Raw genomic sequence first — 27095 nt, forward strand, 5'->3', positions numbered from 1 at the left:
AGTTAGTTAGAATTCGAATTTGAATACGTCATTGTAAAAATCTTTCCAAGATATAGTTTCAATTTTTTCAGTCCAAGGGGAAGGGGAAATGAGGGTGAGAGATCGAGAATGTGGAGTTGAATAAATATTTAAAATACTTGGAATAACACAGAACAAACCACAAATTGATTACCAACGATTGTGTATTGCTGTACGTTCGTGCGTTTGTTTAAAACGATAGTCGTTTCCGATCGACTGGAAAATGTCAGCTCGCTCGAGCGTGATTGCGCGGCTTTTGTGCTTCCACACGTGTTGTTTAGCTGTCCAAATTCCGGGATCTTTGTTTTTTTTACTGTTTAATCCCACCTGTGATTTCTGAATACTTCAAACGGCGTGTTTAAATCAATTGGAATGGTAAAATAAAAAATAATGAAATTGTGGCTGACAATTTTTGTTCCTCATTGACACCCACATGTGGCCCAAAATTTCATGTATTGCTCCCGTCATAAAATATAATGATACGTCCATTATGGGGATAAAATACTATTTTTATAATCGTGAGATATAGACCGCTGATTTATATTTTTTTCATTGTATGATTTTTTTTTTTGGCCCACATAATGTTTTTTTGGGGAGTTGATGATCATGCCTGATCTGACATTATGTCACTATTGTTCGAGTCTTCTGGGCCAATATTTGAATGGTGCTTGTTAATGTTGACGGAGTGTTGAGGCATTCCTTCCAGGCAAGAAATAAGAGTGGACCAAAGAAATATTTTTTTTTGAAAATGTATATGGACCAAAATTCAATATATTTCCCCAGTAGTCCAATATAATGATACGTACACTGCGGAAATATAATACTAATGATATAATCGTGTAACTGTGTGAACCGAAGATTCATATTCTTTTTATTATGAAAGTATATAAATTTTTTTTTGAGCCACATTTTTTTTCGTGTGAGCTAATGATCATGACTGATCCGACATTGTGCCCCTATTGTTCGAGTCTTCTAGACCAATATTTGAATGGCGCTTGTTAATGTTGACGGAGTGTTGAGGCATTCCTTCCAGGCAAGAAATAAATGTGGACCAAAGGAATTTTTTTTGAAAATGTATGTGGACCAAAATTAATATGTTTGGCCCACATTTTTCAACGTGAAGGCTAAATCTCAACTTGCATAATTTTTCAACGGACTTGAATTCATCGAAATTCTGTAAAATCTGGGGGTAACTAAACTCGCCATATTTTTACATCATCAATATGCATTTTTTAAGTGATTCCCTCTTACAAATTTTTTCTAGTGATTTTCTCTTTGTTCCCCCCGCCCATAATGTCGTGCATACATGAATTCGTTATGAGGCCACTTGGACGTTGTTTTCCCCGAGATCTATGAACCGAGGACGGTTTTAAAAGTAAGGTTGCAAATTGCCAAGGGGTCATTACACACGAGTGCTTCCCCCTTCTTTCGCCCCCCACCGGAGGGGAATTTTACGGAGAAACAATTGAACATTTTTGCGAATATTTTTATTTTCCGTTTTCCGTGGCCGACAGGAACAACATAATTAGCTCGTCCAGACGTTAATCAACTCTTAAACATCGTGATGAAAATCTGCAATTATAAGTAATTTTTTGGTCGTAACAACATTGCAGATCTCGATTTTTTATGAGAGATTTTTTTTTCATGTTCAGGGATTGAAATTTGGTGAGTAAATTAAGGCGGAAAATAGCCACAGATATTCTAAAAATGATGATCTCAATGCCGCAAATGTCAATTTGCGGCACTCGGACCAACGTTCCACTGGCCGATGCGGCTGACCGGATATTCACCGCCTGCGACACTACCTCTCGACCCACATAACCCCTTCCACCATCCTCACAAACCCGTATCCTAACCCTACTCCATTACAGACTGTAATTGCGTTAAATTAGAAAAGTTTTCTCACATTGGGAATGGGGAAAAAACAGTGGAATCAAATTGAGGGTTTTTCGGGGGCTCTTTCTCAGAGCGAGAGAGCTATTCAATTTTCGGTGGATAGTTTACAATCGAATTAGGAGGGAAAATTATCCGTGTTTTTTATTTTTTAGGGAATTGTGAGCAAAAGATTATTTTTTTCACATTTATTTTTGCTCTATAAAAGAAGGAATGAACGAGAAAAGAGTGCGTACATTTCGCTTGAAAATTCAGAGAGATATTCGATTGTGAGTGATTATGAGTCAATCGATGAAATTTCGAGCTACTCAATGCAATATATGTTGATGCTAGTCCCCTTCACAATTTTTTCTATCTCAGATATAGATTTTTGAGTAGTCAAAGAAAGAATACTCATTCTTAAGCATCTTATAAAAAAATTCCAATATCGTATTTTTTATTCTATTATAAAAAAATGGATTGGACGGACGCAAAGAAACAGACTCAAGTAGGTGGTTTGAATGAAAATCTTGGCGCAAGATTTCTGAATGTTTTGAAACGTCGAACACTCGTTTTGCATCAAAATTCTCGGAGACATTCGATTGTGAGTAATTATGAGCGATTTAGCAAAATGTTGAAATGTCATGTTTGAGAATGAGTCATCGCTCAATAACAATTGTGCTCATCATCGAGTTCATATCTCATCTAGTTATACACTTGTAAACCTTGAGCTCTACACCAATCTCACAATCTCCCAAGTAAGACCTTGAAAAAATAATATACACTCTAGATGTGTTTGTTTTCAGGGAATACCAAAAATTCCGTGGAGTAATAGGAAAACACAAATTGCCACTAAAGTGGGTCAAACATGCACGTGGCACTTCTCCCACTCTGGTATTCCACGAAAAACCTCAATCGTTTCACATTTCCATTCTCCAGTAATACAAACACACGACAATTACCCTCGTTACTTCATTTCACCTTTTTCCCCCTTCAGTCTCAATTTGCTTCTGCTTCTTTTTTTTCTAGTCAAATTACCCGCATACCATTCTCGATGTGGTCAAGTGCACGACTGGACGGAAAATTACTGTAATCAAGGGGTCTTGAGACCCTTGCGAATTTCACTCGTAGTGTAATCATCCCAAGGAATCAAACTTGTTTATTTTATTGTTCTTTCTTATTTTCTATAATTTTTCGTCGTTCTGTTGTCGCTATTTTTTTCCAAATATCGTGAGTAATAAGGAGAGGAGGGGAAGATCGAATGCCAGCAATCAATAATTCGAGACATTTCCGTCTCCATACACCAGGCAAAAGTCTGTTTATCTTGATTTGTTCCTGAAGTAGGTAAGAAATGGGATTTCGATTGTGCGATTTTGGAAATTTACTCACAATCACTCACAATCGAATATCTCCGCGATTTTTCATGTGGAATGAGTTCTCGACGTCTTAAAATATTCAAGCATCTTGCGCCATAATTTCTGTTCACACCACATGCTCACATCTTTTTGTCTGCTCGTCCCATTGATGTTTTATAACAAAATCAAAAATATGAGATTCATCTCTTCTTGAAGATGTCTTCAAGAATCTATTCGTCTTAATTATCTTTAATTAAAAATCCACGTCGCGAGTGGAGAGAATTATGAAAAGGTCATCAAAACGGATTATATTAAATAGCTCGAAATTTGATTGAATTGCTCATAATCCAACATCTACCTGAATTTTCATTCGAAATCAGTGCTAAATATTTCATTACTCGCTCCAAAGACTTTCCATTTGACCCCCTAATACCACTAACTCAACCCCAAACCAATTATTCTTATCCAGTCCTTCGGGCATTTAATTTCTTCAAAAAGACGTACTCATTGAAATAAAGAAAAGTCGACTTTACCTCCCGCAAAATTGCGAACAAAAATGACATTCCGAGTATGCATGACGAAATAATCAGACTTTCAGTTATGTAGTTGAGAATTCAGTCCAGAAACTCCATTCTCAAACAGTGCCACATATGGAAGACTGTATGGCAGCCGTTGAACGTTGTTCCGGTATGTAGTACTCGCCGAGCAGTCTGGCCACACTCGTGCGGTCTTCACCGTATGTCCTCGAGCCATACAGATTCCAAGCCATGGGTCAAACCCTCTATCGATCTCCACCCCCTGTTCCACCCTCACATAAACTCTCTATCGTGTCTTCATATTTCATCAAATTACAAGATTGTCAATTTTATTGATCAACTTGAGCCAACCATTGACCGTAAATTCAATCCTCGATGCATTCAGCAACTTCATTCACTCCATTTGAAAATTGTAACGCAATATTCATCGATTACTTTCATGTTATTGACATGAAAATCGAAGACACAAGCTAAACGAATCACATTCACGTATTTTCGGGTTGTTATTTTTTACTGGAAAACAGACAAACCGGATTATCTCCAGAAGTTGAGGAGATATGGGGGTCGGGGTAGATGTGTTGGAAAGTTAAGTAAATTTCCGATTCCATGTGCTACAATTGACTGAATTTTCATACGACAGTTTCGTGAACATTCAAGGGAGTTTTCTTCGACATGAAAAACTACTTTCCTTTGCATCTCCGGAACTGCTCAAGAAAAATAGACTCATAATATGGCTTTTGGATCGGAAATTTTCCTAGCTTACCAACGACACCCGACTCGATGCTCCATCTCCATTGGTTCCCGAGATATTTATGAAAACGCGAAAATCCCATGATTTAAGATTTTTGTCTCCTCTTAATATTACCGGAATTCTTTTAATATCATAAAAATTGGAGGCAGTAGATTAAACTTGGCGCGTGCCAGTGGACGTTCCAACCCCTCTGCTCTCACTCCACTCGGACATGCGCACAACCACCGGCCCGGACCGAGATAACACGACAAATTCTTGTGCATAAATATTACCCGTAGAAGCATAAAAATGAAATAAATGTTTAAAAATAAGAATGAAAAAATAATAAAAGCAGGTGGATAAATTCTTCATTATGATTTACAGAGTCCAGAGCCAGTTGGGAGGAGTGGTGGACCTATGACGGCATTTCCGGTGAGTGAATTACACGGATATAAATGGTTTAGGGACGATGAAGAATTCAGGAACTTGGTTTATGGTTAATTCTAACAGGGCTCATTCTCATTGGCCGAATGAGTCACGTCAGTGAATTCGTTTCATTTTTAATGGATGGGTGGGGAAATTTACCATCGGATTAAAAACAATATATGTGCCGCTTCACTCATTTCAGAGGCATAAACAAAAAAACTTTTTTGCTGATTGCAATTTATATTTTTGATGTTCTTTAAACCAAGGGGGCAAAATGGGTCACTGCAATTTTTTCAAAATTTGTCATTTTCCTGCCCATTTGATGGGCGAAAAATTGAAATTTGAGATTGTTTCTTCACTATTCAACTTTTTCTTTTGGCTTTTCAACTTTTATCTCCGGGACTAATGAGACTTAATGAGTTTAGCACGGCGATGGAATCACTTTGTAATTACCCGTCAGTGTAAAGAAACTCATTTAAATCTGGTAGTGATAGTAGACAGTGTGCAGTCAGCCAAATTGGATAATGAGGTGAGTTGCCCGTGGGCTAATAAATTTTTGAAAAATAAAAAAACAATCTAATTTGCTTCGTGATTTCAATCTGGGGTCAAAATCGACCCCAACTGTCCCCTATTAATAGCCCCAATTAGCTGACTTCCGCACAGAAATTCTGCGGATACTGAAAAAAAATTCTAATATTGAAATCTTTCAAATTTATCTCCGAAAAAATGAAACCTTATTTTATGCAAGTCCCCATATAAATATTATGTTTCACTTTTTCCCCTTTTTTTTTATTCTGAAGGGGGTAGAGGTCGACACGGTTAATTTCATGGCTCGGCACGAATTTTTATCGCCCGCTTTACGAACACCCGGTACAGAGGGAAAAGAGCGGGGGGCACTACTGGCAAACTTATTACCGGATTCGACATCACCTCTTGTAAAAAAAAAGGGAAAAAAGTGGGAGTGGGGTGGGGGATTTTTAGGGTTCAGGAAGTTTCATATCGTGGGCAGATGGTCCATACCTTCTCTCTATGTTTTACAACCAATAACCTCCACTGAATTTTCATTTTAGAGTGTATCAAATATATTTACTCGTGCGGAATTTCCCTGGGGAGTATATTCATCCTGTTTTTTTTCGAGTATTTTTTTTGTATAAATAATTGAGATAGGGGAATCGTGATGATGGCAGTGGACAACGAGGGAAATTGACCCACAAATTCAAAAAAGAAAAAATGATGTTTCTATCTACATTTGTTGAAGAGTTATAAACAAATGAAAATAGTTATGGATAAAATTATCAACATCTTCCGTTGAAGATTTCCACATCAACATGTTGAAATAATCAACAGCTTGGAGGGTATTTTATTCATTTCTAGATGAATTCCTCTTCAGCCCGTCAAGATGTTCATTTTCTATCAACATGTTGATAACTCCGACACCAGTATATTGGTCGAAACTATCAATGCTAATAACGAGAAGAGGTTGATCGGTAATTTATTAATATTTTAATATATATATATTCCATCAACTGCTGATGAGTTCAACATCAACATGTTGAAATTATCAACACCTTGAGGTGGATCTATAAATTCCTTGATGAGCACTTCGATACGCCCTAATTCACGGAACTTCTATCACCGTTATCAATACTCATAGGTTGATACGTAATTCACCAATAAGTTGAAATTATCAACACTTTCAGATGTTATGTATCACGACATTGACTTTTCGAACTATCAACTTTGATGTGAAAAATAAGTTATTGCGGTATTTATTAATATTTCGATAGATACTTCATCAACTATCAAGTATTCATCAACAGTTGATAATTTTCCTATCAACATATGGAAATTATCAACACCGTGAGGTGGAATTTATATTTTTCAGTGCAGATTACCAACGACAATTTGTACAATGTCACTCATTTCTAAAACCACCCACCTTCTTTCCACCTCCCCCCCCCCCCATCGTAAAGTATAATTACAGGGTGATCCTATCAGACTCGTAAAGCCATTAAGCAACAGGGTATCACCACTCCTGGTATCTCCGCTCCTTCACGTGGATTCACTCTCAGTAGGTGGTGGGAGCACACTGTGTGTCGCATTAATTTAGTTGTAAAATATTCTAGAGTCCGGATGGTGAGGGTTATCCGGTTCGGAGGGTTTCTTGTATAACGAGTAAGTGTGTATATATATATATATATATATATATATATATATATATATATATATGTGTGTGTGTGTGTGTGGAGGAACAGTTAAAGGACATGCAGGATATGTAGAGGATAAGAGGTGGGGAGGGGGAGGGGGCTAGCGGAACTCTGGGAGAGTTGGTGGGAGATTAAATGAAATTATTTAAATGCTGTAATTTAACATCCTGGCGCGGTCCAGTGTCGCCTCTCTTCTGTTCCCTCAGGTGTTGAACATGCATGTATGCATAGAGTATGCCTTCCGTAAAAGAGGCAGTAGTGGAAGGAGGGGGGAGTATGCATTAATTTTCGCGTGTAAATACAATTTTGCTTGATGTATTTTGACTGAAATCAGTCATTTTCAACATGTAAATTAGAGGTTTACTCGGAAAAATTTATTATGTTGAAAAAATGTTGACCATTATCATATCACTCGGTTGATAACATGTCAGTATTTTTTTAACTATCAATGCTGATGTTGGTAAGAAGTTGAGACTTAATTTATCAACATTTTTTGGGATAACTTGTCAACGGTTGATAATTGTCACGTCAACAAGTTGAGGCGTATCTTGTCAACCCCTTCATCAGCTCCACCCCAAAGTGTTGACATTTTTCAAACATAGATCGGTAATGGAGATAGAACTGGGGATGAGTAATTCATTAACATGTTTAAATATTCAATTTGTTGACGTGGCTCACATGAATATGTTGATAACATGTTGATATTTTCTATCAACGCTGATGTTAGTAATAAGTTAATACTTAATTTATCAACATTTTGGGGGGTAATCTGTGAACGGTTGATGATTGCCACGTCAACATGTTGAAATTGTCAATATCATAATCCGGGATTTATCAACACATTCCGATTTTTTAAATCAATGATAGCAGATTGGTAGATTTGTCATTCATCAACATGATACATTTCCCGATCTATCAATTGGATTTATTGCCTTATCAACCCCACATCACTTTTTTTTTCAATGACAATTTTCTTCTGACAGACACCCGTCAATTGTTAATTTATAACAATACAGCATTCAAATGACGCGTGTTTCAAATCCACTAAATTCACCCCTCTCCCCTTCACCCCAATCCACTCCATACAGAAGCAATTACCTTAGTTAATTAACGAATTTACAGGGGAACGTGTAAATCCTCCACACGGTACGCGTGAATCCCAGGGAAAATGAAGAGGAGTGAGAGGTGGAAGGGGTGAGAGGGAGGGAAAGGGGGGTTATCGTTATCGTAGCCGATAACAAGGTGATCCACCAGCGAGCAACATCGAATTGCATTTCCAAATTCGATTGAACCATTTCCCCAGTTCCCAAATAATTTTTTTTTTCAGCACGTTAATGCGACGATATATTCTCGACTGGACAATCGACGAATTCAACCGGGCGAAATGCATTCCAGATGAGCTTCGCATCATTCTGTAGGTTATGTTCGTGGGGGGTGGTTGGGTGAGGAAAGGGGGGGGGGGAAGGTAGTACCTCATTCATGTACACGTATTGCTCCAGTAAAGCCCTCGTCATTAGCGCGTTACGATTAATTATTTTGCAATCCTTTTCACTAGTAATGCACCACTTTGTCGACATGACTGGTTCAGAATATTGGAGAGATTATTGTTACGTGTAATTCGTGAATTTTTTTCTTTCTATATTGGGAGAGGGAAAATTTTGGTGGTATTTTTCGGAGGGTTGAAAGGGGTTTTCGGTGGATCAATTAAACGAAACAAAATCGCGTTTTTCACGGGTTAATTTGCAGGGGCGATGATCGATGCGCAATTTGTTAACTTTATGTGGCAAAATTTAGGAAATGTTGAAAATTTCCCACACCGAGACGTGTGTTATTAACTTTTGGTGATGGCAACGTGTTAATCTGGGGAAATATCAACAGTTGATGAAAGACCTCTTGATTTGTTGACTATTTCAACATTTCGCTGTTAATCAACAGGGACAATGATCGATGCGTGATTTGTCATCATTATGTGGTAGAATTTGAGAACGGTTGAAAATTCCTCACATCAACATATTGAAATGATCAACAGATCGAGACATATTTCATCAATTCATTGTAATTTCAACGTGTTGATGTGTGAATTTATCAACAGTTGATAATACGCCTCAAGGTGTTTATTATTTCAACATCTTGATATGAGAAATTATCAATACCTTAAGGCGTATTTTATCAACTCGCTGATGAATCTCAGTTCAGTATATCGAAATTTTTAGAACTACTTCCAATACTGGCGGCGGTGTCAGGTTGACGTGTATTTTATAAGCATGTTGAAACAATCAACATATTGACAATTCCAACATGCTGATTACGAAGTTATCAACATGTTGATTTTGAAATGCAACAGTTGATTAATTAATAAGTCGGTTAATTTCAACATGTTGATGATGAAACAGTCAACATGTTGATGAGACACCCAGCGCTATCATCATCGACTCCCACCCCCCCCCCCCCAAAAAAAAAAAAAAGAAGTTAGTTTTCTTAGGGGAATTATTGAAGGTCTGCGGAATGATTGAATATATATAACCGGGGTCGATCCCGAGAGGCGTTAAACGGGCTGAGGATTAGTGTCTGGGACAATGATCGTCGCCCGACGTCGTTAAGGCTGTCGAGAAGCTTCGAATTAATTATCGTTGTCCAATTAATCAGGCGTCGTCAGATAGAGATAGGCAATCGTGAGGATGAGATGAGTGGGGTAGGGTGGAGGAGGGGCAATGGATAAACCAACGTTGGCATTCTCCAAACCCCCATCAGACACTCAAGATATTTCGATAACAGTCAGTACATACCAATTGTATGTGCGTATTATCGGTTCATAAACATGCAAATATATTGACGAAATCGTGCCTTAAAAACGGGTTTTTCTTGCGATTGTCCCCATATCCTCATGATAACAAATTATTAGTATCAAGTAAAATTTTAAAAAGTTCGAAGAAAAAATAAACGTATTTATTTGATTTAAATAAATAAATTCTGTGGGACAAACTTTTGGGTGGTATTATCCTGGCATATAGCTTAATGAGGCCTAAATTTCACCAGTAAACATTTTCAGTTTTACCATTGATAATAATATTTCTCACATTTCTACGTTTATTTCCTTCGCGTACAAATTTATACTGGCGCGTTGTTATAACGACAAAAATCGACAGGAAAAAAAATATAACAAAAAAAAAGTTGGAAATAGAGGAGAGGAAATATCTAGCTGTGACAAAAGATCCGATGGCGCGCGCACTCGGGTCAGCTGCAGGAAGGTATGAAAAACAACAGAGTCCAGGGAGGGGGGAGAGGAAAAAAATTTAAAAAAAGTGTTTGGGTCCCGCCGAAGGGGTTTGCGCTCGTTAATGACACGCCACGAACGAAATATATATCTCACCCCTCCACCTCCCCCTCCCCTCACCCACCTCTTCCCAATGTGTACCGGTGACAAAAGTTTTTCCGTTGGTGCACTTGAAACTCGGACGATCGGTTTATTGCGATATCTTCTCACCCGTATAAAATAAATGACAAAGAAGGAGTGGATTTTTTTTATTTATTTATTTTTTTAGACATATATTTTCACGAGTATTTGGGTGAAGACTGAGGGGTTAATTAGTGATATCTTTTTCTAATGATCGGTTGGATTAGCGGGGGGGGGGGGGGAGCCCGGGGGNGGGGGGGGGAATCCCGGGAGTGATTCGAAAAATTGAACATTGATTTTAAAAAAAGGGATTATTTACGAGTTGCAGACAATTAAAATTTGTATTCGGCGATTTAATTACATTGATTATTTAGAGAGTAATCATGGTGAAGTGTTTATGACCACACCCAAAAAGATTTTTTATTTTAATAAAATAAAGTTTATTTAAATAGCAGAAAATAACGTTTTTATTTGAATTGCAAATTTTTCGTTAATAATAAATGAAGGTTTTTTTATATTAAAAAAATTTCTTCATTTGAAATTAATAATTTGTTTATTTGATACATTGAAATCTTTCTTTCGAAATAAATAAACAAGTCTATTCATTTCTCACAACGACATTCTTCAAACAAGGAAAAAATTTCAAATAAAAATTTGATTTTTAATTTGTATTAGAAAATGATAAAATATGAATGGGAGAAAATGCGGAGTAATCGCCGGAGGTTTGATTTGAATCCACAACCCTTAGGTTTCCAGTCTGAACCTTTACACACATGACTGAATAATAAAATTTTCATTTCCACTGGATAATAAATTTTTTTTTTATTCGATTCAAATAAAAAATTGTTCTGGGTGTGCAGTGCTCGGAAGCCGGGCATTTTCGATCTATACCAAAAGGGACTGTTATCGACCCTGAATTGTCAAAATCACCACCTCGAAAAAAAATCCGGAAATACGCCGTCTGATCACAGAAAAAAAACCTCCCACTGTTGCCGATAATCAATGGGAGAAAAATTCCAACCGAAAAAACAATAAACCCTATAGTTATCTTGATGAAAGTATCGATAACCCTGCACAAAAAAATATAGATGTACAAAAAATATAGGGTATTGAGAGTTATTTGACCGGACAATAGTTCCTCTACTTCTCTATAGTAAAAAAATACTCCTCTCCTCCCTTATCCGTTCACTCTCTCTCCCTCCCGACCTCCCCTCCGCCCCTTGGGGACACCGGGACGGTTCGGGCTTGATTGGAGAAACAGTGAAATGTATTCATGTATGCATATGAATTCAGGACGGTAGTAGGCCGAAGTACAGCCATGGTTTTTCAGTGTATATATACTTGTGCCACCCAGATACCTAGAGATGTCTGGGCAAAAGCCATATCCGTTGCGGAAAAAACATCTTAATTGGACTTGCCCATCCAATGTATACACTCTTTTCATTGATATATATTTTTTTATGATATTCATGATATTCATTCGTCTCTCCACTTATTGTATTTTTTTTTAATTCAATTTCGCGGGAGGAAAAAATTGAAAACATTCTGATCATAAACCCTTTCACATGAATTTGTTGCCGAGATATTAAAAAAACTAAATGTTGAAAAGAGAATTTGTTTTGTTTTAATAATTCGAGTATTTTATGAGGAACAGAGATAATTTTTTTTCAATTCAATGGGAAGTCTCCCTGACTACAATGAGCCACCTGTTTTGCCCCGGTAAATTCAAAATTTTGATAATGATATTTTTGACAATTATAGAGATCGCGTTGAAGTGTTGAAACACTCGATCACTCCACTAATTGCAGTATGATTGCTCCCAGTGCTTTCCACAAGTTTCAATAATAGGCTTGTTATCCTTAGCGCCTTCGAACGCTCACGAGTCAGGCAATACCTGTCAGATATGGTGCTTAATGGTTAGTCTGCCATCCTTCCTCCCCCTTTCTGATAACAAAGTAATCACAATTCATCCCCCCCCCCCCCCCCCCCCCCCTTTCNCCCCCCCCCGCCACCTCACCCTTTCGCTCGATTGAAACTAACATTCACAGGGTAAGAATTGTGAATCTGGGGTCAAGAGTTACCCCAATCGATAAGTGAGCGAATTTACATCTTCAAATAGTGGTTATGAGCCCTATTATCGTGATTAGTTCTCGAGTTATCAACGAATGAAAATTGTGTTGATAGTTGCGCATCAGAACGCCAATGGCTGGTAATTATCAACATGTTGATGACTTTCACATCAATATGTTGATAATCCTGATACCAATATGCTGATAATCCTTACATCAACATGTTGATAATCAAAATATCAACGTGTTGACAGCCCCTCCATCAACATGTCGATGTTTGACTTATTTCCATGTTGATGAACACCACCCGAATATGTTGATAATTCACACATCAACACGTTGATAAGTCCTGCATCAACATATTGATAATTCCTCGAATCATCATCATCTCGATACGCAATCTATCAATAATGAACATTTTGTCCTCATAAAAATGTTGATATCAATATTATTTTGTCGTATTGTTTCTCTCCACGTCATTCCAAGAACAATCAATAATTAATATAATGCAATTTTCCAATGCCTTCCTACCATTACTTTATAAATGAATTGTAACTCTTGAGAGGTGCGGCATTGTATGATAAATGTACCTATTATATATTCAAGGTATTACGGTATGTATGCACGCGAGATATAATTAAAAATTACCAAAGCGATAACCGAGTTCAGTGGGTGCTACGTGTACTCCAGCTAACCCGTTTCTATTAATACGTGTTTTGGACCCTCTTCACCCCGATCCCTCTCCACTATACGTTAGAGAAGAGGTGATTTCACAATGGACGTAATGATATGCGAGCGTTTAATTACGCCCATTCTCTCGGCGTTAACGGAATTTTCGGTGGGTAACCGGTTTGAAATCACGTTGAGGGCTTGATTAATTTTGACCTTTTGCCGATATTATTTTACTCCCTGGTGTTGACGCGTAAATTACAATTGAGTTAACGTGCTCATTTGGAATGTAAAAAATCATTAGCGTTGAATGGTAAAATTTCAGGGAATTTGATGTTTGAAATTTGTACATAAAGTTGATAATGTTGATGAGATGTTAATGATTTATTCATCATCACGCAGTTTTGACAATGTTTATGATCTGAATGTTATGCGAATGAATGAATTAATTATCAAGACGATGAGGCGCCATTTGAGGACTATCAACATATCAACACGTTGATGACTATCAACATCTCAACATGTTGATGGTCATCAACATGCTGATAATTTACTCAACTGGAGAGATCAATTATTACAATTTTTTAAATTATGAATGATCTTTTTTTGGTAAATGTTCAGAACAACTTCCTCATTTAATGATCTCTTCTTTTTTTTAATGATCTTCATTTTTAAAAAAGTTAATGAGATCGAGACATCATTTTTCCATTAATTCAATGATAAATTTTCCTAGCTATATGATGATGCCATTTTCAGTCCCATAATAATACTCTCCATGCGAGTTGAAAAATTTGGAGATACGGAAAAATGGGGAGAACAAAGTTTTCCACGTCATTCGTAAAAAATGAGGAAAAATTTCAAATTTTAGTAATTTCAAACTTTTTCCCCGGGAAGCAAGAAGAATTTTTGATCTCGGTATATGGACCTATGGGACTTCTGTTGGGGGATTTTTCTTTTATATATTTTTACTTTTTATTTTTCCGAGTTTTCCTTGCCCACCGACTTCACCACCTCCCCAGCCCCCTTCTCAATTCCCACGTCCGATCCTCATCATTTTGCTCTCTCGCCTCCCACTGTCGACTCCTCTGAGAAATTTAACTTTTCTCCTGTCAAATGGAATCGATATCGTCTCACGGAGAAAAGAGTACGAATGAAAGTATATTCTTAATGAGTTTCTTTACCTCTTTTCTTAGTAGTTTGAGAACATCGGAGATTGGGTGAAAGGAAAAATATCAGGGTATTGATGGAGTATTAGTTAAGGTAATAATAACGATATTGAATGTTCATTCATTAACGGCGAGTGACGGTTCATTAGGGCGGACGATTTAAGAAAAAATCAATGAATTCCGCAGATTAATGTCCGCAGGCAGATTGCCAGAAAAATTACCGCCTCCAAACCCTGATCATGAACCCATTTTGCTCCAAAATTTTTGGATAAACAGATAAGTGAAAATTGTCGTTTTTCAAACTAGTTTTTTATGTAAACTCACCCCCTATAAAATTTCAAGGTGGTCCATACGCCGTAAATGAATTCCCAGGGACTTGTCCCCTCGATACTTCTCATGAAATAGGGTTTTTTTTTTTGATCCTTAAATTTTTCCCTGCGCAACATATTCTGTTTTCTTTCCCATACTCCTTAAGCGCCACAAAAAAAAAATTCGCAATCTTTATGCAAAATACATGTAATAGCCTTCGAGCTGAAGCTGTACACTGAGAAAAAAATGTTCTAATATCTGAAACATATTTTCTTGAGACAAGTAAATTTTCTTCAATTGCTTAATTCTCTCAGGCAACTCAACTGACATGACCCGAGAAAGGCCTCATGCTTTAAAATATTCTTGTACTCAAGTATGATTTTGTCGCAAATGAACTTACTTATATCGCGTAGAAGAATCGTCAATCTTCAGTCACTTCCAATATTGCAATATGTAAAATATTCATGACGTAACGCGGAACGATAGTGATGAATGAAAATTTATTCGAGTTCCGTGAAGTGCACACATTCTGACATTTAAGCCATTAAAAATAATTTACTTCTCTCAAGAAAATATGTTTCAGATATTAGAAATTTTTTTTCTCAGTGTACTAACTATTGTTGAGTCCAAGCTCATTGTGATACTGTTACTCGATGTACTTGATTGTTATATATGTTGATAAAGACCTTTAAAATGTTTAAATGTTTAAAAGTTGATGATGTAACTGGGGAATGGGTGGGGCAAAATGAGTTATAACCACGGTTTGGAAGAGGAAAGTTCCCTGGCTTTCCGATGAAATCGGTCAAAATGGAAAATATTTCCAATGAAGTTTTTGATAAGAGGAAAAATGCAGAAACCGATTGTTCAATATTTTTTCGTATTTTATGATTTTAGGTCCTTCATTCTGGGGTCTTATAAATCCACAATGGTCACTGTGCAGCAAAGGTAGACGCCAGAGTCCCATAAACATTGAGCCAGACAAGTTACTATTCGATCCACACTTGAGACCGGTTCAGGTGGACAAACACAAGGTAATATATCAATTCTTCACCCTTCACTTATATCTTTTCCCCTATACTTTTTTTTGTTTTATCCTCCCCCTTAGGCCTGCATCTGATAACCGATGGAGTCCATGGGGAATTAAAAAGGAAAGTCCGCAAAAACAAGGGAAAAAAGTTTAATTCTAGTTCGGGTTTTCGGAAAAGTTGATAAGATCACTTGAGACAAGGGGATGAGGGAAAAAAAACACAAGTGTATGGAAGTTTCGTGGCTGACAAATCTGGGATAAGGGTATTTATTTCTGATCCTGAAGGTTTGGAAGGCAGTCCCCGGGGGGATGGAGCAGAAAATTTCGTGATTTAGCGGACGAGAAAAATATTATTTTTCATGTTTGATAAAAGTGGACGTGACAGTTTTCGAAATGTGGGGTCAATAGTGACTTTGGTCGATAGGTGGATAAATTTCCGGCTAAGGATGCTGACCATAGACCCATTTTCCCCATCATTTTCCAGGTTACAGTGAAGATAAATTCTTCGTCTCTGAAATTGGTTCCAGAATCTATTCTAGCCATCCTCGTCCCTCCACTTGCATGCGTTGTCTAAATAAAAAGTGAAATTGTTGAAAAAACTGACCCTTGATCCAGGTGAAAAAAAAAATTATTTCGGCATTTCTCGCGCCTCCGAGGGTTTCATTGGCATTAGAAGGATCCATAAATAAAGAGTCAATATTCACTTGGCGAAAAAATTCGATTTTCGGGAAAGTCGACTTTCCCTCGGCAAAAACCCAAGATCTGACACTTTAGCCGAGGATGAAAAAAAAAATTTTATTTCAACCTTTTCCCCACCTCCAACGGTTCCATTGGCATCAGAATCGCGAGAAGATACAGAATCAACCCTCACTTGGCGGAAAAATTCGATTTTGGCGAAAGTCGATTTTCCCTCGGCAAAAACCCAAGATCTGACACTTGGCCCCGGGTGAAAATAGTATATTTCCCACTAAGGGTGGGAAAATAAAGGAGCCGTGCCCACGTGCAGAATTACCACCCGAGCCGAATGCGAGGGTGGTAAGCACGTGGTAAGGGTCCTTTATTTTCCCTCCCAAAAGAGAGGATTCGAACGTCTCCGGAAAACTACGTCACAGAACTAATTAGGACTTACCAGGTCAATCTAGGTATGGAGAGATCTCGAAAGACCTGTGGTACGTTCAATTAGAACCAAATCCTCGACTCGGGAGTACTCCCAACAATTCTTATTATCAACATGTGAATGCCCTATTCATCAACATGTTGATAAATAACGCACTAACACACGAACAATACAAATATGAAGTGAAGTCAATCATCAACATGTTGAAGAAGAAAAATTGATAAAAGTGGTGTTGAAGTGAAAAGTGAAGTTGAAGTCAGAGAAAGTGATAAGAATGTTGAAAATGAAAATCTTCAACATGTTGAAAAAATTACAAAACAATTTTTTTGAGGGAAAAATTGAATAGAAAATTTTTGCAGTATATTCGACGAAATAGGTTCAACACAGGGGTTTGAAGACGGTTATTTCCCCAGCTATATACCTCCACATTAATTATTTTTACAACGCTATTACTTCAGTAGATAAATCACTTGATTAATTCATCATAGTCGGATGTTATAATCTTCTCATTTTTCAATTTCCCACTTGAGATGATTTTATTCTTTAAAAAAATAATAACGAGAAAAAATACAAGCCTTTGTGCGTGCCATACCTCGGTTTTGATAAACGACCGCGTAATTAATGGGTCTCGTCATACCGAATTAACATGTTACAAGCGTGTACAGGAGCCGTGCGGCAACGGTGAAATTGTGGGAAAATAACAGAGACTTGATGATGCGTATGAAAGGGGGTTTCGGTTAACGCTGATATTCGATAATTAATATTTTAGATTCTAATCCATTGAAAGTGGTAATTGTTTCCGATGAATTATGGGTAATGATTGTTATTCCATGGTTAATGTCAATGTCTTTAATGATAAAATCCATGATGATGGATCCATATAAAAATCACATCATACTTTTCACCCAGAAAAATTATTCATTTGATTCAAACAAAAATCTTTATTTGTTTTCAACAAAGAATTTATTTGTATAAACTAAAGATTTATTAATAATAAAAAAACATTTATTTAAAATAAACAGAATCTCAAATAAAGAAAAATTTTCAATTTAAATAAAAACTGTATTTCGTGCTATTTAAATAAACTCAATCATTTCATTAAAATAAACTCTATTTGATTTAAATAAATTATTCCTCTGCGTGATATCAATCCATCCCCAATGGATCGAAGTTCCTTTCGTTCCCTGTAATCGAGGGGAGAAAATTTTAATTGAAGAAAAAGAAAATTGGAAAATCCTGGATTCAGCCGTGCAGACCGCACGCTGACGTCATCGCGGGTTAATCGTCCTATCTCGGGTCAGAATTTATCTGGTAGTAGTGGGTGGACGGAGGGGGTCAGGGTAGGGTTAAACTTTGGCACTTAAATTAAACAATAGAACCGACTCAAACCGGGAGCGTCTTTGGCTTTTGCTTCAACTATTGCCCCCGCCCCCTTCCGCTCTATACCTTTTCCATTCTGCTGACTGTGCTTTCTGACCTCCACCTTAAAATCTCCACCCACAACTCCACCCAAAACTTAAAACTAAACTTCAACGCCCGAAAATCCCGCTATTTACTGGAATTTTATTTGTTTATTCAAACAGCACCGCTGGGATAAATTAAAAGAACTTACCGGTGTTGAAGGCTCCGCCCCCTCCATTCGATTGGTCCCATTTGTTTTCCGCTGATTCATCCGGAAGTGAAAAAAAAATAGTATATTAGTCGGGGCTGACAATGAATATGGTTCGACATTACTGGAATATATTTTCTTATCTTAAATTTTCTCTGCTCATAATCACTCACAATGGAATTTTTCCGCGAATTTTTGTACGAAGTTAATGCTAGATGTCTCAAAATTTTTGGCACGAAAACCGAATATTTTTTAGTATTGATAAATGTTTTCAAATAATTTCAGACCATCCAAGAATTCATCCCTGAATTTTCAAATGCATATCGAGAAATAAAATATCGAGGAACTCTGTAAATTTAGCAAGTTTAGTTCTCTATCTGAAATTCTGAAAATTTCTATTGGAATTCTGAAATTTTGCTCACAATCACTCAGAATAGAATTTCTCCGCGAATTTTTATGGGAAGATAATGCGAGACGTCTCAAAATTTTCAGGACCAAAAGCGCTCCAGGAACCCATCTCCCTAACCTCAAGCAGCCCTCCCCCATCCTTAAACAAAAACTTTTTCAACCCTTCGAATCACAAATTCTCACCACAATTCATCAAAAGAAGGAGAAAAAAAAATCACACGAAAAACACCCTCCGAATTTGCCCAAACTTCCCTTCAACATCTCCCAATACTAAACTACTTTTTGCCTTTCCCCCTCCTGTACCCAACGTCAGAGTTTGTGTTTTGTTCCAGTTGGGGTGGGGGGTTTCCTTTACTCCTGACAGACAAAAACCGGCTAACGTGTTCGCCCCGGGGTAAAAGGGGACGAGAGGAGGTGGGGGGGGGGACTTCTACGATAATTGATTAGAGATTTAATTGGACGGAATGGGTGAGTAGGCAGGGGGAGGGAGGGGAGAGGTAACAGGGGCAAGAGAGTAAAACTGGCATGGTGGGTTGAAAACGAGAGGGTGACTTGGTAGAGGGAAGTCCATTTTCTTGTACGTCCTGTGAACGTGAATTATGACGTCATCAGTTAGAAATAATGAGGTAACCTCGGGTTGAGGATTGAACCAAACTCTACTCCCCCCCCCCCTCCGCCTACACTTCGCTCTTCTCTTTTCACTTGGGTTAGACACGTCGGCAGAATTTCCTTGCGATAAACTATTATTTCACAATTAATCGCTCAATTTTTTTGAATTTTCGGTCTTGAGTTTTGGGTTTTTTTTTTATGTTCTGAGGAGGTTGCACTTGTAGTTGAGGTTCTTATTCTATTTCTTACTGAGGGGTGAATTATGGAGGTTTGGTGATTTATGGAGTCGACGACTGCAGTTGAGGAAAGTTTTTGAGATGAATAGAAAGGGTCTAGCGGAATAAGTATGGTGAAAATGCCCCCAACGAATTTTGAATCACCAATTTTTTCTGTTGTTCATCGTGATAAAATATGCTTGCATGCAAATTTTCAGATTTTTATCTGCATTCCTGCCAGTTTTGTCTTGAAAAAACCATCTTTTTCTTATTTTCACGTTTTTAGCCATCCAAAAGTGATCAAAAAATCTGAAAAAATTCTGAAAAATCATAAATATATCAACACTTCATCCAATGATGTTCAAAACAATTTTTGAAAACTCAATTGTTTTGTTTCAATAGAAATTATCATAAAAAAATTAAATAAAAATTCTCAGATAAGTGTTGATATATTTTTGATTTTTCAGAATTTTTTCAGATTTTTCGATCACTTTTGGATGGCTGAAAACGTGGAAATAAGAAAAAGATGGTTTTTTCAAGACAAAACTGGCAGGAATGCAGATAAAAATCTGAAAAATTGCATGCAAGCATATTTAATCACGATGAACAACAAAAAAAATTGGTGATTCAAAATTCGTTGGGGGCATTTTCACCATACTTATTCCGCTAGACTCTTTGTGAAAAGGTTTATTGATTTTGGAGTTGGGGTGGAGAGGGGTTCGAGGTGATTTTGTTTGGAAGGATAATCGGGGCGCAAAATTTCTGAATATTTTGAGATATGGAGCAATCCGTTTGTCGCAGAATTCACGGAAATAATTGTTTGTGAGTGATTATGAGCGAATTCATCACATTTTGAGCTGCTCAATTCTTTATATATCAGGCATGGATTTTGCGTAGTGTATGCAGAAATATGGATTTTTCATTTAACCTGATGATTTTTTGTTATTGCAGGTCGCTGGACACTTACACAATACCGGCCAATTTCTGGTCTTTAAGGCTGATAAAGAGTCTAAGGTCAGAGTTAATATCACTGGAGGTCCATTGGCGTATCATTACCAGTTTGAAGAGATTTATATTCATTATGGAATGGATAATAAACTAGGATCGGAGCATCGTGTCAATAATTACCCCTTTCCTGCTGAGGTAATTATGAGAAAAAAGAGCATATTCTACCTCCACTATTGTCTTTTTATGTTCATCAATGTCATTCTTTTTTCTGGCCTATTTTTTAATATTCATCAATATTCAAATAATTTCGCATTATCGACTCATTCATTCTTTTATTTTCAAATACTTCAATAAAATATCCAGGAACTCAGCAAATTTAGCAAATTGTCTCACAAATAATCCAGACAATGTCTCTAACCCACAAAGTATATTCGATGCACCGAGAATCGATTAACGTTCTCGCCATTCGCAAAACTATTCTCCCAAACTATTTGCTATCTAGTAACCACCATCGTCTGATCCTGAATTCCCTGTTGTGACCAACATAACAAGACCCCCGCAAATGCAGATGCCACCGATACTGATTTTATGATCAATTGTAGAAGACAATATCTGGTTTGTGCAACGGAGGAATGCAAGTCGAAGGGTTTTGAATTCTTTGGGACGATGGACCGGAGCATTTTCGTCTCCAAACGCTGGTTTCGACTTGTTTCACCTCAATGAGGTCTTCTAGAAGTGGAAAAATAATTTTTTTATAGAATAAGTGGCTTCAACTGAATAACTCAATGTCTTTAACCATTGGCTGGGAATCAATACCCTTAATCCATTATAAATCGTTCTAGAGGGAAAAAAAAAGACAAATTATCTGAGATAATTTTTCATCTATTGTTTAAATTCGAGTTGTGCATCATTCCATCGCCTGGCTAATCCCCAAATCTTCGAATAACCTCCAAAAACATAGTATCAATCACTCAACGATTTTCACCCGATCTTGAGCGAAATACCATTGGATTGAGACGATCAAAGGGATGGGGTTCGTCACAAGTGGTTGGGGGTGGAGATAGTGTCCTTGGTACAGATGTACGCAAATTGCGACCAATTATGCCCCCTGTCAATTTGATGCCCACTTCTGTCTACTCACCCTGTTACGTACATCATAATGATTCCACTCGTATCACCAAGCGTTGTTTGACCATTAGTGGACTACTCCCCATTCCCTCCCTCCCTCCCTCGCCCCTCTAGCCCCTCTCATCGCCCCCTGATCACGGCTCACGAGGACCTATGACACTGTTGAGGGCGACTGGACAAATAAACGTCCTCACCTGGTACCAATTGGTTGGCAAATTGAGAATCACGGGGGTATAATCAGAATCAAATTTGGGGGAGAGTATTTCAATGATTTTTTATGATTAAACTTGTGATTGAGGAGATGTCATTGATTATTTATTAGGGTGGTTGATCATGACACTGGGCGGGGGAAGGGGAGGGGGGAGAAAGAGAGGAAGAGCCCATTACTCCAGCTCCACCTCCTGTACTAAAAGGAAAATTAAATGAAGCCAAAAAATGCTGGTAAAAATTTTTTAACTTCATTTTGATACAGTTTTTTCATGGGGATGCAATGGAGTGCATCCCTCCAAGGGCTATAAGAGGCCACTCGTAGGCATGACAGACAATCGCACAGCTACGAGGGTCGTTCAACTATAAACGACCCACTACAATTACGCGGCATCGTGCCTCCCAACCGAGGCTTTTCCCAACGCTCTCACCGGGAGGTACTCTATGGCGCTCACGTCAGCCGAGAATAATTAAGCAAATTTGCGTTTGCCTGGGCTTGATGAAAATTTTTCGTCATCGCTTTTTTTTTGGAGGGTTTTTTTTAACCCTTCGCGGGAGTCCAATCCGGGGGATGAAGGTATGGTTTAAGGGGCGAGGCTGATGTGATGAGGATCATCGTATTAAAAAAGTGTTTTAAAGGGTTTATGAGAACGGGCTGGGGGCACAGTCGATAGCCGGGGAATTTTCCGTAGCCGAGAATAGTTGGAAATTAATTAATTTAATTTCAAGTTTTTTATTCAACTCAACTATTTGGCCAATGTGTGTTTGCAGTGTTTATTATACATGTATAAATATAAGAGAGTTCTTTAAAAACTGAGGTCATGGTTAGGGTAAAGCGGTAGAATATATAATTTTTCAGCAGAACTATTTTTTTCTCTCAGTGTATTCTGAGAAGTAATTTAGATAAAGACATTGTCTTATTTTTTATTCCAAAATGAAAGTAAAAATTGAAAAAAACTTTCAATTTTTTTCGATTTTTTTTTTACAATTGTTGAAGATTTAAAAAAATTGAAATTTTCAGTGTCAAATTTTGTCGTTTCCATTCCATCAAAAATTAATTAACCGCGAGGCGTTGGTATTCCGTCATTTCATTTTTAGGTGAAAAAAAAAAAGAAATAGTGTCACGCAACAGGAGAATTTCAAGGGGTGCGGAAAATATCCCCCGCGTGGCCCTGTGGGATGTGGTAACGACGGTAATTAATTGAAATTAATGACACTAGTCACGTTGAGTTGACCGCATTAAGTAGCACTTGACAAATTAAACATTGATTAACGCTCTCGGGTGGAAGAGAGATGGAATTAACATTTTAAACGACGGGGGGAGGGGGGGGGGAAATGAAATTTGAATAAATAGGAGTATTTTGAGAGGGGGCGAGAATTATTCATCGCGTGTAATTCTAGAAATTTGATTATGGTCACGGAAATGATTTAAGTTGCGTTGAGGAATTTTCAGGGTGAAATGACAGAGAGAATCATTGAGAGCTTTCGGGAACCGGGAAAGAGATTATTTCTGTGAGACATGCAATGGATATTAATACGTTTCATTCATTATCGAGGGAATTTTTAAATAAGATGATTTCATCTAGATTGTCCAGATGATCTTTTCATCCACTTTATGAAGAAGTATACGAAAAAGGTCTCTCTAGTATCTTGAGGCAATTAATGATTGGATCTATTAAAAATCTAGATAACGTTAGATAATTTTTTTCTAAATTGCAATCTGCTCAGATAGGTGTGAAAATGACCATGAGTGTCTTGAACCATTAGATGAAAATCAATTCAATTCATCCTTCATAAATAGTTCAAAATTATCTGAGATAATTTTTTTTATCTAAGCTGGATAATTATTTCTCCATCGCCGTTGTAATTAGAAAGCATCTAGTGAGGTTTTCTCAAGTATCTTCAGACACTAGATGAATGGCTACCCACCATCTATAAAAAATCTAGATAATTTAGACATTTCGCTGATTTGCCATCCGTGTAGATACTTTTAAAAATATTCAACAACATCTTCAATCATTGGATGAAGATAAATTCACTTCATCCTTCATAAAAACTTCCAGAAAATTTCAGATAATTTTTGTATACATTTTTTCAATTCTCCTTCTCTAAAAGATGAAAAAATTCTCTCAGATAATTTTTTTCCTCCGATTTACGATGGGAATGCATCTGATGGGGTATCCTCCAATGTCTTGAGGCACTGGAAACGTATATTGGTATACGTCATCTATAATTGGTACGTCAGGAGTGGTCCATGACTGCATCCCGTGGCATATGGGCATGCCATCACGATTTCTGGCACAATGCACTATTCTACCGTGATAGATATACGAGCGCAATCCCACCTGTCTTCCTACCCTAAGCGCCCCCCCCCCCCCCCCCCTGAANCCCCCCCCGCCCCCCTGAACTATATTAACGCTAGGCCCTACGCCTGGGACGCAACTGCATGCGTACCATTCCCTCGTATCACGCATTGTACCATCTAAAATGCTGCCGATGCACCCTAGCCCCATAACGAGAATAACCTGATTTCATTTGATATCCTCAATATGGCCTCGACAATTCCCTATTCCCTATTTTGGGAAATGTATGAATCTGGGGTTGAAGTTCATCCCAGTGGACTAGTAAGGTAATTCCGGAATCTGAATGGAAGGTGAAACTATTTTATCTGGAGTCATTGGGATATTCGAAGACCAAATTTTGATAAACAAATTAGTTTATCAAGGTCACAAAAAAACAACTTATAATCAAATAATGCAATGAGGAATTTTGACGCTCTTGATCCTTGTAACCTTGCTGTACCATGTGACCCTTATGGCCCTTATGACCCTAAATGTCTCAAGGGTCCGCAGGGGCGACAAAAATCACCTTCGTTAACCCTTCTTGTAACATCAAATAGTCTCACAATAAAATAAGGGATTTTGTTCCTCTTGACCCTTGTAACCTTGCTGTACCATGTGACCCTTATGGCCCTTATGACCCTAAATGTCTCAAGGGTCCGCAGGGGGACAAAGATCACCTCCGTTAACCCTTCTTGTAAAATCAAATAGTCTCACAATAAAATAAGGGATTTTGTCCCTCTTGACCCTTGTAACCTTGCTGTACCCTGTGACGAAACGAATTGGCTTATTAATTTTGTTTGATTATATTTCAAATAATTAGAGATACAAGAGTCGTATTTTTTCCTTAATTCGATGAGAAATTTTCCCCTCTATCCACTGTCACCCTCATCATGTCAAATTTATCAACATTCCATGCAGAACAATAACACCTACTAAAATCATCTTTTTTGAAAATACTAACCTAAAAAAATACTAACGATTTTTATTTTATCTTCAACTCAGATACTTTTTTCGTCAATTCGATGGGACTTTTTCCTCTCTGTCCACTGTCACCCTCATCATATCAAATTTATCCAATTCCCATGCAGAACAATGACACCTACTAAAATCATCTTTTTTTGAAAGTTCGTAATTACGATTTTTAGTTTATCTACAACTCGAATAATTAAATAGATAATGGGGTAATATTTTCTTTCTTCAGTGGAATATTATCCTAGCTATATCCCACCGCATCCACAATTCCAAATTTCCAAACTTCCCTCCCAAAAAGAGACAACCTACTAAAATTATCTGTCCCAAAAATTCCAATTTCCATGATTTTATTTCGCTCATAATTCGTGTAATTAAAAAGATACGACCCTCGTCTTCTTTCAACTCTATAGTCAATTCCTCTAGCTATCCAATGCAACCCTCACAATTATCAATTTACCCAAGTGATCACCCTCTCGCTAAAGATAAAAAAGAGGAGAAAAGTGAAAAAGGCGAGAGGTGTAATCGTCGTGATTTTCTCCATCAATTCCCTCTCTTTCGTTCTTTTACCCTCGAGACTTATCTATCTGAAGGAGTGGATGGTCACAGAAATGGTCACTCTTGAGCACTCCATCACCTTGTGGTGGTCCTTGGTGTTCGGTTCTCTGGCATCAAAGCACCAGTCGTCCCTCAAATACGCGCCCTGAGCACCAGTTGAAGTGTATATACCCGCTTGTGTGTCTCTCCTAACCCCCTTTTGGCACACTATATCCTTTAACCAATGTATATATAATATGTGGAACAGTGGGTACATGCATATACCTCAAATATTACTCCCTACCAAAGAGCATAATACCGATTTTGATTAAGCTGAGTCAATTACCCGAGTCCCTCTCAGTTCTCAATTCCTATTACATTCTACCAATTTTCGATTCCGTTGAGATTTCAATTTCGTATGTTTGAATTGAATTTTTGTAGGTTCACCGTGGATGAGTTTCATTGATACTCCAATCCATAGGTGGGAAAATTACCGCTTTCAAATCGCTATGTCTGGATTTTTTCTGTACATGTTTGAAAAATCAATTCCGTTGGAGGAGTTCGCTTGATAGCCTACTAAAATCATCTTTTCCAGAAATGTAAAGATTCGTCTTCTTTGTTTACATTCAAGATGATTTAGGTCCCCTAGCTACAATTACCCCCTCATAATTCCAAATTTTCCTACTTCCAAGCGACAAGAGATAACCTACTAAAATTATCCAACTATCTAAAATAGGAAATGACCACCTGAAATCATGTGATGTACTAAAATAATTGGTAAATATCAACACAATTAATTATAACCTTCAATATTCAGATATCTCCAAATGGCCATTAGAATCATCTGCTACTAGAATCATCTGCTCTGAATGTACTAATTTCCGATATTTAATGTCTCCTACTAGCGTTTAATTTTGCCTACAAACATTCAAAATGTGAGAGTACTGATTTACCATCAGATAAAAAAAACAGGCAATCTAGATAAAGAAAGGATTATCTTCTCAAATTAATTTTCCAGATACATCAGCAGATTGGGATTAAATACTTGATCTCATCTATCGTCTGACATCAGCTTCTCCCCCAGATTTACAAAATAATTTAATGAGAAAACTTAATTCTCAGTGATTCCATTAAAATGTCAATGACTTCTCAACTCATCCACCGAGTACCGAATGTTAGTCATAATTTAACATTTAAGATAGTCCGATAGTCTTGGGTAGAGCAGAGG

At 37.5% G+C, this 27095-nt stretch overlaps 1 protein-coding gene across 2 annotated transcripts in view; it reads left to right on the top strand.

Annotated features, from left to right (window-relative positions):
- LOC107037022 (carbonic anhydrase-related protein 10) overlaps positions 1 to 27095 on the top strand; it is a 69371-nt gene that overhangs the window by 26472 nt on the left and 15804 nt on the right. For both annotated transcript variants that reach the window (XM_015255339.1, XM_015255340.1), the window contains exons 3-5: positions 4896 to 4943; positions 15646 to 15782; positions 20688 to 20879. In XM_015255339.1, the coding sequence (XP_015110825.1) occupies positions 4896 to 4943; positions 15646 to 15782; positions 20688 to 20879 (377 nt within the window). The remainder of the gene's footprint in view (positions 1 to 4895; positions 4944 to 15645; positions 15783 to 20687; positions 20880 to 27095) is intronic.

This window comes from Diachasma alloeum, unplaced genomic scaffold, assembly GCF_001412515.2.
Source record: "Diachasma alloeum isolate Michigan unplaced genomic scaffold, Dall2.0 Dall_scaffold_00213, whole genome shotgun sequence".
Taxonomy (NCBI): Eukaryota; Metazoa; Arthropoda; class Insecta; order Hymenoptera; family Braconidae; genus Diachasma; species Diachasma alloeum.